This window comes from Schistocerca piceifrons, chromosome 6 (assembly GCF_021461385.2).
Source record: "Schistocerca piceifrons isolate TAMUIC-IGC-003096 chromosome 6, iqSchPice1.1, whole genome shotgun sequence".
NCBI classification, from domain to species: domain Eukaryota; kingdom Metazoa; phylum Arthropoda; class Insecta; order Orthoptera; family Acrididae; genus Schistocerca; species Schistocerca piceifrons.
The window spans coordinates 420,770,721-420,786,523 of record NC_060143.1 but is presented as its reverse complement, the minus strand read 5'-3'; the positions used below and the strand labels follow the sequence as shown (position 1 = coordinate 420,786,523).

General features: G+C 36.0%; 1 protein-coding gene and 1 non-coding gene across 2 annotated transcripts in view; one reads left to right on the top strand and one right to left on the bottom strand.

Moving 5' to 3' along the window:
* The first annotated feature begins 200 nt into the window (after positions 1 to 200).
* Trnat-ugu lies at positions 201 to 275 on the top strand. Its single transcript has one exon. It is a non-coding gene; the product is annotated as a tRNA-Thr (tRNA).
* Positions 276 to 10,822: 10,547 nt separating this feature from the next.
* The window catches only part of LOC124803357 (hemicentin-2), a 155,378-nt gene continuing 150,397 nt past the window's right edge, over positions 10,823 to 15,803 (bottom strand). The window contains exons 14-15 of the mRNA XM_047264543.1: positions 13,963 to 14,322; positions 10,823 to 11,023 (exon numbers count right to left, since the gene is read on the bottom strand). Coding sequence (XP_047120499.1) covers positions 10,854 to 11,023; positions 13,963 to 14,322 — 530 coding nt within the window. The 3' untranslated portion in view covers positions 10,823 to 10,853. The remainder of the gene's footprint in view (positions 11,024 to 13,962; positions 14,323 to 15,803) is intronic.

Sequence of the window (15,803 nt, the reverse complement as noted above, 5' to 3'; positions counted from 1 at the left end):
ACTAAGGAGATGAGACCAGGATAGGTTGCAAGAACCAGAGCTTGTTGAGAGTTTCATAGGGAGAATTAGGCAACAATTGACTAGAACTGGGAAAACAAATACAATTGAAATGGAATGTAGTGTGTGGACATTAAGTTGGGAATATGGGTCTCGCGGGGAGCATGCAAGGGATAAATCCCTGCAGTCGCACTATTGTCTATGCCCTCGGTGGCTCAGATGGATAGAGCGTCTGCCATGTAAGCAGGAGATCCCGGGTTCGAGTCCCGGTCAGGGTAAACATTTTCAACTGTCCCCGTTGATGTACATCAACACCTGTCGACAGCTTAGAGTATTGATTTAATTATCATTTGAATACAATTGAAGGTGAATGGGTAATTTCATAACAAGAGATAGTGAAGACAGCTGAGGATAAAATACGTAAAAGGACAAGGCCTGGTCGAAGTCCTTAGAGAGTACAAGAGATCTTGAATTTAACTGATGAAAGGAGAAAATATAAAAATATAAAACCTTCCAGCACCTGATTGAATGTATGCTTGCGAGAGTGGAAGCTGTCATCGAGGGTAAAGGTGAGCCAACACCATATTGAATTCCAGCATTACAGATGGAGGGCGCCACGAACTTGTAAGTCATTTTCAACCAGGTGTCTGGATACTTTTGATCACATAGTGTATTTCTGATACTTAACCTTCTCCTCGCCAGTATTTCTCCATTATATTACATAATCTCTGTGCTCTATTGTCTACCCTTTAAATATTTTTCTAGCAATTGCATGAGTTTACTGGTGACATCTCTCTTTGCAATTTTTGATAAGAGGACATCATGATGTGCTCCATCAAAAGCCCTTGAGAGGTCCAGGAATACTACTGCTGTTTGGAATTTTCCATTTATTTTTTTCAAGTACATTATGGACAAACTGTACTGCTGCTGATGTGGCACTTCGACCTCTTCTGAAACCATGCTGGGAATCACTTAGTATGTCCGCATTGTTGTAATGTTTCAGGACTTTTTTTAATATTATTTTCTCTATCAATCTGCTGAAAATGAAGGTTAGGGCACTGGGTCTGTAGTTCTGTACATGCTTTATTTCCCCCTTTTTGTGTACTGGTTTCACTACATACAGTTTCAACTTGTCAGGGATCACACCATCTTCAAGAACACAGTTTATTAGATGAAGTAGTGGTTTCATTAGTTCATGTTTGCATTTCTTCAATAGATACGGAGATGAAATGATAATTAAATTGACACCCTAGCAGCAAACAGGTGTGGATATACATCATTGGGGACATGTTGAAAATGTGTGCCCCAACCGGGACTCGAACCTGGGATCTCCTGCTTACGTGGCAGACGCTCTATCCATCTGAGCCACCAAGGGCACAGAGGATAGTACGCCTGCAGGGACTTATCCCTTGCATGCTCCCTGTGAGACCCACATTCCCAACATGCCCACACTACTACATTCATAGTGCACCTAACAGGTGTTTGCCCATGCACTCATTACTCGTGGCTGATTAATCTACCAAGTCCGGTACAAGTTGGGGCATAGCATGTGCGTTCGCATAAGAAGGTCAATGGCCGGGTAGCCGTATTTTAACTTTTAACAGATACCATTGATGACCATGCAGCTACTCTACAATGAAATGATAATTAAATTGACACCCTATATCTGTGCCTGTTTACAGCTATGATGTCAATTTAATTATCATTTCATTCTAGAGAAGCTGCATAGTCATCAATGGTATCTGTTCTTTCAGAAACAGATACTACTTTCATACATAGTTAAAATATGGCTACCCAGCCATTGACCTCCTTGTGCCAATGCACACGCTATGCCCCAACTTGTACAAGACCTGGTAGATTAATCTGCCACGAGTAATGAGTACGATTGGCAAACATCTATTAGGCACACTACGAATGTAGTAGTGGACATGTTGGGAATGTGGGTGTCACAGGGAGCGTGCAAGGGATAAGTCCCTGCAGATGTACTATCCTCTGTGCCCTCGGTGGCCCAGATGGATAGAGTGTCTGCCATGTAAACAGGAGATCCCAGGTTCAAGTCCCAGTCAGGGCACACATTTTCAACATGTCCCCAATGATGTATATCCACGCCTGTTTGCAGCTAGGGTGTCAGTTTAATTGTCATTTCATTATAGAGAAGCTGCATAGTCATCAATGTTATCTATTATTTCGGGAACAGATACTACCTTCATATATAGATATGGAGATGTTTCATCTAATCCTGCTGATTTTTTGTTTCTGAGGTTATCAATAAGCTGCAGAATGTAATATGTGCTTACTGCAGGTAGTGGGCAGTTCTATTTGTTACTGGACAGTATTTATGAATTAATTATTAAAAATTTTGCTGAGTAGAAGAGGATCAGATATATCTTCATTATTCACACTTAAGTGTACACTATTAGTTTTAATTTCTGTTTCACTGTTTCTGATTTTATTTACAATTGACCAGAAGTCTTTGAAACATTATCTGAAACTCGTATCTGTTGGCTGATTCTTTCTGATTTTGATCTCCTGACTTCTTTGCAGTACTTATATTTGTTCTGCTTGTAGAGTGCTTTATGTAACTCTGAGTTAGTCAGTCTGTGTAAGCTATACATGTTTCCCCATTTTTTCTTTCAGATCTTCTGTTTTAAAATCTAATGCCACAGATTTTGATTTTGAAGGCTGATTTTTCTGGATACTCACTTTTTTTAATGGCATGGGTCTATGTAAGTTCTCAGTTGTAATTTCTGTGAACATGTTCCATTTATTGTTGAACCCAATGATAATCCTAACTGATTCCCATGATTACTGGCTTAAAATATGTCTTAGTGTAGCAGTGTTGTTTGCACATAATATTTGCTTGTGTTCATACATTTTTCTTGGTTTGAATTTGGTATTACATTTGTGATAACATGATCAATTGATTTACTATGTGTATTAGGTATTCTGGTAGGTACTATTCCAAGAAGATGGGGTTGGGTTCTTTGGGGAAAGAGACCAACAGCGAGGTCATCGGTCTCATTGGATTAGGGAAGGACGGGGAAGGAAGTCGGCCGTGCCCTTTCAAAGGAACCACCCCGGCATTTACCTGGAGCGATTTAGGGAAATCACGAAAAACCTAAATCAGGATGGCTGGACGCGGGATTGAACCGTCACTCCCGAATGTGAGTTCAGTGTCGCTCGGTCAGTCTAAGAAGATCTTTAGCCCCATTTGACAGTATACAATCTGTAAAACATTTGCTTTCCTGACCATCACTTAAAGTGTTGATGTTCAGATCTCCCAGTATGACAAGATTTACACTTCTACAACCTGACATTAATTTACTTAAAACTCCATCAAGTGATTTCAGAAAAGCATCAAAATTTTCACATGGGCATCTGTGTATACTTATGATATAGAAAGGAACAGTGCAAAATGTGATTTTAAGAATAGCAGTTTCGAAATCTTCGTCAACACAGATATTGTTCCCCCCATAGCACTTTTTCTGTGGTGGTTACGAATTTAAATTTTCTTGGGTAGATGGCAACACCACCACCTTAATTGTGTGTTCTGTAGTAGAACATAGCTAAGTTGTAGCTTTCTAATTTTCAATATTGAATCTTGTCCACTGTTTTCTGGTGTTCTGTAACTATTACTACATATGGAGACAGTCCTGTGATAAATGATTCAAAAGCACCTATTTTGTTTCCTAAACCCTGTACATTGTAATGCAAAAGTGATAAATTATTCCCATGGGGACTGAAGTTTGTTTGAGGCACATACAAAACACATACATTTGCATCTGGTGTTGCAGTGGTGGAACATTTTATTGTCCTAAAAAAACATCACTCTTGTCCTGCCGATGAATTGTTTTACTGACCTGGCATTTCATGGTTGATTCTCCCAAGTGTTTCTTATTATTGTTCTTGAGAGGATGGCCTCTGTAGCACAATACTGCACATTCAATTTGCTGTTCACTACTTCTTTGTAGTCTGTTGAGATGGAAGCCATGCGATGTGTTAAATCTTCTTCCTATGCAGATTATGCCCACAAATGTAACATTTTTGAACCTTGTGTGTATATTTAGGATCTGTTTATTTGTTCTCCACAATTCTTTATATACACATGACCAGACTGGCAAGTCATGTCGATGTGGAACGCAGAAAACAATCACATTTGAGTTTCTCAGCTCATATAGCCTTCTTTTGAGCGAGATCACTAGGTCTTTTATTTCACTTTTTGCTGCATCGTTTTATCCCGCTAAGAGCAAAAAAAAGTTGTCATTTGTTGTTGCTCACTATGCTAGTTATTTTGTGACTGCTTCTAGACTGAAATTCAGCTGCTATGTTCCATTATGGACTATCTGCTGACAGGTTTATTTTACACATTTTTTTTTGGTTGAAGATAACTGTTTTTAGGCCTGCCAGTATGTGGATGTTGCACGGTGGCACAGTTTGTTTTGTCTTTTTTGTCCATATTAGTCGATAATCCATTTGATTCACTGTCAACGACTACACTCACAGTTGAATTGCTTCTTGTTGTTGTCGAAAGCAACTCTGTTGCTCTTTGTTTCTGAAGTCCTTCTTTCCATGTGGTTCACTGCAGCTTGTTGAGATATCACAGTCTACAGCTGAAAGCACTTCAAAAGGGTTTTTGTGCATAAAGATTGTGTCGTGATACTTTTACCATTTACACGATTTTGCAGTTATTGCATGCTGTTTTTGTAAGTGACTTTAGTCCACTTTTTGCTAGCAGGCGCTATGCTTTGCGGAACTTGTCGAGTATTCGGCACACTTTCTCCAAGCTGAAAATTCGAGATATTCAGTTTCAAAGCACTGCTTATAAATTGTAAGCAGGACACATGTTTCTTTAACTTCTTGATTTCCTCTGCACAATTTGCCATTCCTTCTTTTTAATGGCAATATTAACTCTTTTCCACAGAGAAACATCTCAAACTTTCACATCGGCTGCCATTTTACATAATATTGACAGGAAGCGCAAAATGGCTGAGCAGAGGTGGCTAGAGGTCAGCTGTAAGGATTTAGAAGCATATTTCTCTAGGGGAAGCGTAGATACCACCTGCAGGAAAATTATAGAGGTCTTTGGAGAAGAGAGAACAGCTGTATAAAAACCAGTCCTAAGCAAAGAAGGAAAAGCCAGAAGGTGGAAGGAGTATATAGGATGTCTATAAAAGGGAGATGAACTTGAAGGGAATATTATAGAAGTGGAATCACATGTAGATGAAGATGAGGTGGGGGACATGTTACTGTGAGAAGAATTTGATAGGGCACTAAAAGATCTAAGATGAAACTAGCTCCTGGCAGTAGACAACAGTTCATCAGAACTACTGACAGCCTTGGGAGAGCTAGCCATGACAGAAAGCTTTCACCTGGTGCACAAGATGCTTTCACCTGGTGCACAAGATGAAGGATGTCTAATCCCCTTGGCAACTGTGTGCACTACAGTTGTATCATTGATAACATAAGATAGGTTAAGAAAGGCAAACCTACATTTATAGCATTTGGGATTTAGAGAAAGTATTTGACAAATGTTGACAGCAATGCTTTCTCTGAAATTCTGAGGGTAGCAGGGGTAAAATACAGGGATCGAAAGGCTATTTATAACTTGTACAGAAATCAGATGGCAGTTATAAGAGTCGACAGTCATCAAAAGGTAAAATTGTAGAGGGAGGTCAAGAGATGGATACAGTAAACAGATTCAGAAGGATGGAAGCTGCAGTAGTTATTCAGAGATGAAGGTGCTTGCACAGGATAGAGTGGCACGGGAAGCTGCATCAAACCAGTGTTCAGACTGAAGACCACGACGACAGTATTTTCATGAAGTGATAAGAAACTAGCCAAACTAAAATGCATAATCTCTACATGAATAATAGCAGTTGAAACAATTTTAAAATTAGTGTGAAAATTAATGTTAGATGGAGCTACCTGTATTTGTTTATAAACTGTATTTGCCATAAATTTGTATAGAAAACTAACTTTCTCCAAATTTTGCTTGTGTCAAATATTTTTAATCTTTTTGCAAAACATTGTTGTAATCAAAACTTTTCTATATTTACAATTTTTATTGTAAGTTTAATTCTGTAGACATTTCAACAACAGTATGTAAAATTGTGTTGATTGTGATACGACTTATACAATATAGTAACACCCACAAATTTAGTCTATTTAAATCTGTATTTAGTCACAGGTGAGTTGAAGATGATGTGTATTTACTCATACTTGTTGAAGATGATGTCCAGCCTGTAACAGTTCGTGCTTCTAGAAATATAATTTTATTCAATGCATGCACCAAAATTCATAAAAAAATGTCTTTTCTTTAGTAGAGTGCATGGAAGAGATACTAGATGCATGAGCTTACAGTTTTTTTACCTGCAGTGAAGTAATTATCAGCACCCCACTGTCAATATTAGAATGAAAAGTTAAGTATCTAGTGTGTAACATTCTGCCACAATTTCTTTAATCTTTGAAATATGCTTCAAAAATCACCAGAAGCAAACTACAAATTTGTTGGATTTTAATTTCAATCATAGTTCCATTTGTAGATTATCATTACTATGTCTACCCACCATATAAACCTAGTATATTGTGTTAATGGTTTGACTGCTGATAAGAATCAAAATCACTCTGTGGTTTTACATCTTCAAGAAAACAAGTGAAGAAACAGAAATCCATAAAAGGTGTGGCTAGAACTCTAAATGCAGCAAACCTGCTCTGAACTAGCTAAAACTGTCACATAGGCTAATGGCCAACTGCCACAATCTGTTGTTGGTAAAAAGAAAAAAAAGCTGCCATGCCATAAATGACCATAACAATTAAATAGTTCACATCCATGAAGTTAATATCTTTTGTACAATAAAATAGAGGAATGAAAATGCAACACTACACATATAATGTATTTATTGCAACATTTCTGTACAAAATAAATCTTATGTTTATTTACACATTTGTTCAAATATTGAACACATTCAAGCTCAAACAGATGAATTATATAAATGTTAGTTCATTGAAATTTATATTATGATAAATGAAATAAGTAAGGAGCCTCCAATTAAAATGTACAGTATGGATACACAAAATATAAATGCAATGCACACTCATTTAACAAATATTCTGAGCTGTTAGCAAAAACACGTTTCCAATATATACATTTTATAGGCTTACAATTCCATTTGAAAATGGTGAGATCATACAAATTATTTAATTTCATTGAGCATTAACTAAAAAGCAGACTGAAAGGGGCAAAATAATACAAACAAAGTTGGACGGTGGGTATTTTTCCGCTTCCATTCCTCATTTTCAGTTATACTAGACTTTTAAATGCAAGTGAATGTAGCAATCAAAATTCACATTTATTTCTTATGCTGAAAGCTGAATAAACCTGTTTCTCTCAAACATACATTAACATCCACAACTTATGAAAGGTAAGAGTAGTGATTGCATACATAAGAACTGCAAGCTAACATAAGAAAAAAACTTTAGCATTGCGATTTTGTCTTGGGTTCCATTTGAGGTTGTGACAGTTTCCTAAAGAAGATTTAGTAAATAATTAACAACTGTTTATTAACTTGTTATGTAAGCCACTCTTGCTCATCATTTCATTCTGTTAACAGTTTTGCCTGGCTGCTTAAAAAAAAAAAAGTGACCATCCTGCAGGCCATGAAAATGTAATTTATTATTTAATGCACAATTGATATAAAAGTGATAGTTGCTTGCCAGTATGAGGAATAGCAGCCATTGCAAGCAGTGCATAAAAATAGCAATGGACCTTTCATTGTACCCAAATCTGATTAAATGTTACATGCATTATGAAACTGTTGCAAGATGAAAAGGTGGAGAGACACCTGCAAATATTTTGAAGAATATTTCATATCTTCCATTTTCCATACATGTAATTAAAATCTGAAACCCATTAGCATTGTATGTATTTCTAAACCAATTCACAACATACCATGCAAATCCCTTTGCTTGAACTATGTAATTCATCATAAGTTGTCAGCCAAGTCTGCAGTTATACTACAGTATTTTCCTTCTTGTGCTTCAGGTATTAGCAAAGGACCATTAACTCTTGCTATGTTCTAAATTATGATTCACAATACTGGCAATGAAGAAAACATAAGAAGATGATTGACATTAGGCACATTTATGCTTCCCAGATATCATGTGACTGAAGAAACAGATGTTTTCATTTTCCTTTTTCTTCATGCAAATGATTGCATACAGTTTTTACTGTGATGCATACGCAAAGAATAGTGTCCAAGATCTTCCTCATATATTCATTCTCATATCCATATTGGATCATATGAACATTATGAGGAAACTCACATGACAAAAAACATATTTTTTGGAAGTAAGAGATCAGTGAAATGAACACTTAATTTTCTTCACATTCATCATTTCTTTGTTTACAGGTGCGAAAATGTACACAAGAGAAATCTGTGTATCAAATTTTATGCCACATCAAAATAAGCTTTGCTAAACCCAATGAGTTGCAAAAATAGTGTTTCAATATTAAACATGAAATGAAGTTATCTTTTATTTCCATTTGAATCAAATTTTTCATTGTCAGTAATTATTTGGGAACAGGGCAAATTGTATCCAGAGAAGAATCTTTCTGCTCTCCAAATCCTATTCACAATGGAAAATTTGATATTGTGGAAACAGAAAAGAACTTCAGTCATTTGTTACTGCAATGTGTCACTGATCCATTACTAAAAAGATATAAAGTTCCCAAAATATTTTATGTGTGATATTATTTTCTTAAGTACAACAGTTCCCTCTCCATACCTCTAGAATTTTCAACCTAATACATTCCTTTTTTACATCTATTTACATACAATAAAGGGCAAGGTTCAGATTCTAGTTCATTGACTTATACTCCACTGAAATTATATTCCCACAACTTAACCTTTTAGCAGACAGGATTAGTCAAGACAAATTCTGTGCATTAAGCCAACTTCCAATTATAAAAGCATCACAATTAATTTCCTTTTTGTCACCATCAGTATTTGATGCATGCATTTCTCGAGAAACTACAGATTTTTGTGTTGCTCAGAGTACTAAAGTTTACTGAAATTTTTAATAAAAAGTGTCATCTTCATATTTTGGGAAATGAAAAAAGTTGATTCCATAACCATCTGTGAGTTCTGATATTATGAAACAATTATACATTTTTGAACCATTGATGCAAGAAAAACATCCACTGTATTTTTTTCAAAAATGAGATTTTCATGGACATTTTTGCAACTAGTTCATTTGAATTTTTTTTAAATCTTTGCATATGAATAAAAGTTCTTATAATTCATTTGTTATAATGAAAAGTGAGTAGAAGATTGGTCAGTTTCAAACGAAATTAACAGATGTAAATATATATTCTCTCACCACACATGCGTAGTTACTGGACTACAGTTTTCCAATAACAATGAGCAAGAAATTGCAATATATGTTTTTAGTCATCAGAGGGACACTGCAGTAAGCATCAGATCAGTCCAACATTCACACAATAGTGGCAAATTTCATACATTATTAGATGTGTGATAAGCCTAAGTGAAAAACAACAGTGCAATATCTACTTGTTATAATGGTCCCAAGACAAATTGTGTTTCAAATTATTAATGGTAACAGATGTGACAAAGGATTTACATCTGGACATTTTACATGGCACTTTTATATTAAATAATTTGCTAAAGCAGCTGGCTTTTCTAAGTATTTTGTGTCAACATTGATATACGCAGAAGGTGCATATGTTGTATTACTTTGAATACTGGAAGTAAAAATGACACTTCTTTCAATATTGTGCTGTTTATACATCACATAAATTACAAGTGTTTTACTGACTTTTCAGTTCATGGTACGAAAAAGCTTCTTCAACAATTCAATAGATATCTTCTTTCTGCACTTCTTGTTAAAACACAAGACAAATCAGTTATTTTCCTCGATGATCCTGATCAAACCATCATTTTTTCTGTAACATCCTAAGGCAGTAACAGTTTATTTAGTTGCATTCTGAATGCCAGGAAATGATATGGAGCCATCAATTGTTTAATTTCATCAATGAGGTTATCACATTCCCTGGAGTTACATGATATGTCTTTCAGACAAATTGAGGCTATTTATGACTGAGAAATTTCATAATAAAGGCTCATAAGCACCCACACAGACTTAAAAATTCAGTTCAGTCTCAGATTATAAGTTTTGTCTGACACTTATCCAGCTACCAGGGCCTAAGAGCTCAGATTTCAAGAAAATAATCATAGCTGTGTCATACGTGCACAAGCATTTGCTCATTTTCCTGTTTCAAAAATTTATACAGGTATGTACATTAAAGGACATCACAACAGCACACATTTCATTCATACACACTATGACATAAAAGTGGAATGAAAGAAATATTGTAACAGTATTCTAAAATTCGTTAACTTTGGTGGTAACATTTGAAACAAAGATTATTTGATAATTTGTACCACATGCAGTTACATGATGGAACTTCAGGCGTGCTAGCTTGTAACATAGCACCCCATGTGGAATTTAATAATTTTTTCTGACAAATATTTTAGTAATGCTTGACATCTTCTGACCCACACTTCCAGTAATTCTTAATATTGACCAGTTGCATGTCTCTCACCCCCTCCCCGTCCTCTACCTCCATCTCTGTCATACAAACATATATTCACTTACTCTCCGATTCGTACTCTCTCTAGTTCTCTCTTTGCACTCTACGGGTGCCTGCATTTTTGCACTTTCACTTATAAAGGGAAGGTCACATTTGTGTCCCATCATGGACTTGAAGTCTCTTGCTCTTCTATGACTCTTGTAAGTGTACGGTTTGAAGGCCACGGATGGACTTCTTGAACATTATATCACACGATTATTTCACGTATTACCCTCCTGTTGCGGGAATTTGGTGTGGAATAGCCACTTTCAAGGCTTTCATCAAAAGACAGAGATATATGCTGTGGTTTGCTGTCATCACAATCCATTTGATCCATATATGGATCAGGCAGACCACTGACATCATGGTATGGAGAATCTGTAAAAGGAGATGATACAATGTGAGTAGCAAGAAACATTACATATTTTAAATTTAACACAGTAATCATGAATTTCTAACTGAGAGGTGATAGTGAAAAGTTTTGTGATGAGATAACAAATTGTTTCAGCAAGTTCTCCTTGTTTCAGCATGTTCTCCAAGCAAAGCTTACTACTTGTTCTCAATTTCTGAACAGCTGGTCTTTCCAGAAAGTCATATTCTCCCAGTGTCAACTGCACTTTGTGCCTCATTTGTGTAAGAGATATATTGTTTGCTGACCATAAATTAGTCACAGCTTGCACCACAAGCCTTGTGCACTTGGTGAACATACTGACTGGTTGAAAAATTACACGACATATTAATGAAATTGTACCATTTTATTTCATAAAGTTGGGCTGCAGTGCTAAGAAGATGTAGTAATAGCGTGTGTGTGTGTGTGTGTGTGTGTGTGTGTGTGTGTGTGTGTGTGTGTGTGTGTGTGTGTGCGAGATGGCACACAGAGAGGTCATTGTCTCACCAGAGTTCGTTTTCATGAATTATAAACAGTACACGAAAGTCAAAGTACAGTGTAAACAGGTTCAGATATGAGGAACTGAAAGTGAAAAATTATGCACAAATGGTGAACAAACCGTGCACTGTGTGTTTAGATTAATGATCAACATGGAAGATAATTTAATAGTGGCCTTAGAATCACATAAATTTTCCCCTTTTTCTACTAGGTCAGAATTGTAATATGGGTTGTGGCAATGTTGCTGACAGTGGGTGGCTGAATGCCCTTCTTGACATCATCACTCCCAGCAGGCCAAAATCTGTGTACCCCATCCGTCTGCAGCTACAGTAAATCTCATGTTCAAACATGAGAACATTTACTAAATGTTTGCATAGCATGTAACTGAGATGGGATTTGGGCACCAGCTCAGTATTTGCCCAGTTGGATGTGGTCACCCATTCGAAAACCTCACCCAGGCTTGTCGAATCACCAGTCCTCATTGTTAATCCACAATGCAGATTTGATCCAAAGTTGGTTCACCTCCATGAATCCTGGAAGTGGTTCTTTAATATGTCATTGAAATTTTGAACGGAATATTCTGATAGACACTCATTCTTCCCAAAGATGGGAAACAAAAAGAAGTATTTCACACCTGTACCACAGAATAACTGCCATTACATTTTTTTACCTGTCATCTCCAGGTTTAATGTCAGTATGAGGCTGTTTCCTTCTTTCCTTCTAGGTGCTCTTTATCCAGCTAATGCTGGATTGGGGCTGGTATGGCACTTCTCCAATTTAGCTATTATTATGATTGACGTCACCACTCCCAGAAGCATTTTAAAGCTACTGCCAGCTCTTCCCTGGAGAGTAATCCACAAACCTCTGCTGTTTGCATCTAGTTTGGTCAAATGTGACATTGTTTTTCAAAGTGTCTGTGAATATGAGACTCTTTATTGCTTTTAAATAACTTTGTTCTTCTGGACCAATAACTATTATATTTTCATCACCAACATTTGTAAGCTTAACAAACAGCAATGGAAATTCAGAAAGTTACTCATTCAGTCATGAGCTATGACGAACTGCTACTACATATGGGAATCAATATTCATAAATAGATCTACTAAAGGCCTACTTGTAATGTCTGTCCATTAAACCATTTATGTGGTCCATACCTTACAAAGACTTAACAACATGCAAACATTCAAAGCAATTGTACAAAGCTAATTTAAAAAAAAATAGTAATATAAAATGTGACACACTCTGCTATTCAACAACAATTTATTGATTTTTGTTTAGATTAAAATTTCACTGAAAGGCTACAAGGGTGTAAACCAGGAAATGTGATGGAAGAGCCATGAGTTATTCTTCAAGACATCTTCAGGCTATTTCAGTTTTCTACCAAATATGTGGAATTCATATCTGTACTGAATGATATTAAAAACAGTATCTTGAAGGAACAAATTCCATTTTCTCTTATCATTTTTGGATTTGGAATGTGTATGCTTTAAATGCATCTTGTACTAATGACAATATAGTGGAGATGCTGATTCGCAGATAGGCACAACAAAAGGACTGCCACAAATGGTGATTTCAGTTGCCTGAGACTGAGACTGCAGTCATGTGTGTGAGTTGCAGTTGCACGTGTGTGTGTGTGTGTGTGTGTGTGTGTGTGTGTGTGTGTGTGTGTGTGTGTGTGTGTGTGTGTCTGTGTCTACATCTATTGTTGACAAAGGCCTTAATGGCCAAAAGCTTTATTTATTTGTGAGATTCTTTTTGCTGTGCCTATCTGCAAGTCAGCATCTTCACTATATGGAGAGTAGCAACTTTCCTTTTCATAATATTATTAAATTCCATCCTGATTTTCCATTGATTGTTATACAAATGATCATAAATGTGAACATTCATTTGCACACGTTAGGCAGCATGCAGTACGAATTATAGGTAACAAGTGCATTTTTACAACTAAGTGAAGTATGCTTAATTTTCACAAGTGTAATGAAAAAATATTACTTAAACAAACACATTTTGTAAAATCATGCAAGTGAATATTCTAGTAGTTGACTAGTAATCTAATCATGTCATTTTGCAACACTAAAAGAAAATAAGGGTATCATATTACTGTCATACGAAAGTAAATGATAAAATGTTGTTGCAGTACAAGAAGAGAAACCACATTTTTTCAAAGGAAGGAAAATGGGAGGAGTTTGGGGACAAAAAGGGCAGGAAAAAAGAATAGGAAGAAGTTTCAATCTTTTCTAGAAAGATTTGTATATTCATGTTTCTTCAATAGACATTTATTTGTTTATGTATTCTCTTTCTAATTCCTTGGCTTGTCCGGGAGCCACCTGTTGTTACCAGTCATTTCTTTTACCACCTTAACACAGTTGTATCATGTTTAGATAACTGCACATAATTTGCTTTAGGATTATCCAGATTATTGAATTCTCACCGAGGTGCTGATCCATCCTCTTCTTGGATTTGTGGACAGCTGCATAAGGATCATTGTTGAAATCCTGTGGCCTTGGAGGGTTGCTTGGTCCATGATATTCATGTTCAGTTGCTGAAGCGTGTGGGTAAGGTGCATAATCGTCAACACCCCCGTAACCTCCATGTGTAAGGGGATCATAACCATAGGTATTCCCCCTGTCTCCCATGCGTTGATGCAGTTCAGCATTGCCACCATTAGCAGCTCCACTGTTGTTATTAGCCTGGGCTGCCATCTTCATTTGCCACAAAGAATCCTGTGAGTTGACTGAACCTCCATTGTTAGAATTGGAGTAGCTGTTGTCCATATAGCCCATATTAACCCCTGTGTATAGAAAATAAAGCTAGTAGCTCGTTATCAGCTTACAACATATAGCAGTTCTTGAACAACTGAAGATTTCATATGTCCTACATTAAATACAGTCTACCCACACAGTTTTAGTTAAAAGAACTAAATGCCACAGAGAGGAAACATTATCCACAAGAAATCATTCTAAATGTGCATTCAGTCTGAAATTTGCCTCTAAACTCTGACGCAATTTGGAGTAAGTCTCTGTTGAAAAGATAAATTATGGCAGGACGCAGATTACTCTATGCTGATAACACATTATATCTTCAGATGACTGCCTCAATCAAAAGGGAAAAATTCTAAAGAAAGAAGCACAAGGGCAGACGGTAATTAGATCATAAGATTTTTGTTCTTGTATATATTGTCTCAGGTCATATTATTGCCACTGTTCTCCCTCATTTTACCCTGAACAAAAAGCACTTCATGTCCAAACAGAGGATCTGCCCCCAAGTAAAATGATGACTAATTTATTTCCCCAGATTCAGTGTGCATACAAAAGCAATGAACATCTGCACAGATGGAAAGATATTTTGTAGTGATATTCACAAATAAATACAATTCCTGTCGATACTGTCTTTCTTTCACCTGCGATCTGACTTATTTACTTTTCTTTTACCAGGGACTTTTTGATTAATTTTTTGGGTTATTACAATTCCTTTTCACACAAAATACCTTCTCTAGCATTATGAAGATGTTGATAGCCAAGTTACATAAAGGGAAAACTAAATCTAAAATAAAATCTAAATTTACAAATAAATAAAACTCACATGCATATGCACAGTCAGTGATATACATGCAAAGCATAACATCATAACTTACAGGATTGTGAAATGAATTAACTATTCATGCAAGTAATGAACTTAAAACACACACATATTTGCTGTTATTAGGACAGTTATGAAAGTTAATACACATGTTGCCTATATAATGATTTAAGAAAAGATATGTGCACTAAGCACCAAAATCCCATGGGCTGTCCATTTATTACATATGTACCATTTGTTCATAATCTTAATCGTAGCAAGACAAGAGTGAAATTCAAATGGTTTGAAAACTTTATGAACTTAAAATTATTTACAGTGATAAACAAATGATTTATTCATGCCAACTGTAAAGATCTCAACACAGTTAACCTGAATACACTTTTCATTAGTAATGCAAGTCTTTTTTGCTGTGAAAGAAATATGTGGTTTGAATCATCCATCTATGTTACTGAGACTTTAAATTGTAAATGAAATTAATTCAAAAAGGCAATTCTTTTAACATTAAAATGCCTGTATCATTTGAATAAACACCATATCCCATCTACTACTCTTACCAAAAAGATATTATTGCAGTTAAGTAATGAATTAAATAGAAAAACACCATGCCTCAGTCCTTCCATCTCTCCCTTGGGTTTCCTATATATTCATAATGAAATTTGGATTTGGATGTCCTATCTTCCTTTATTGCAATAA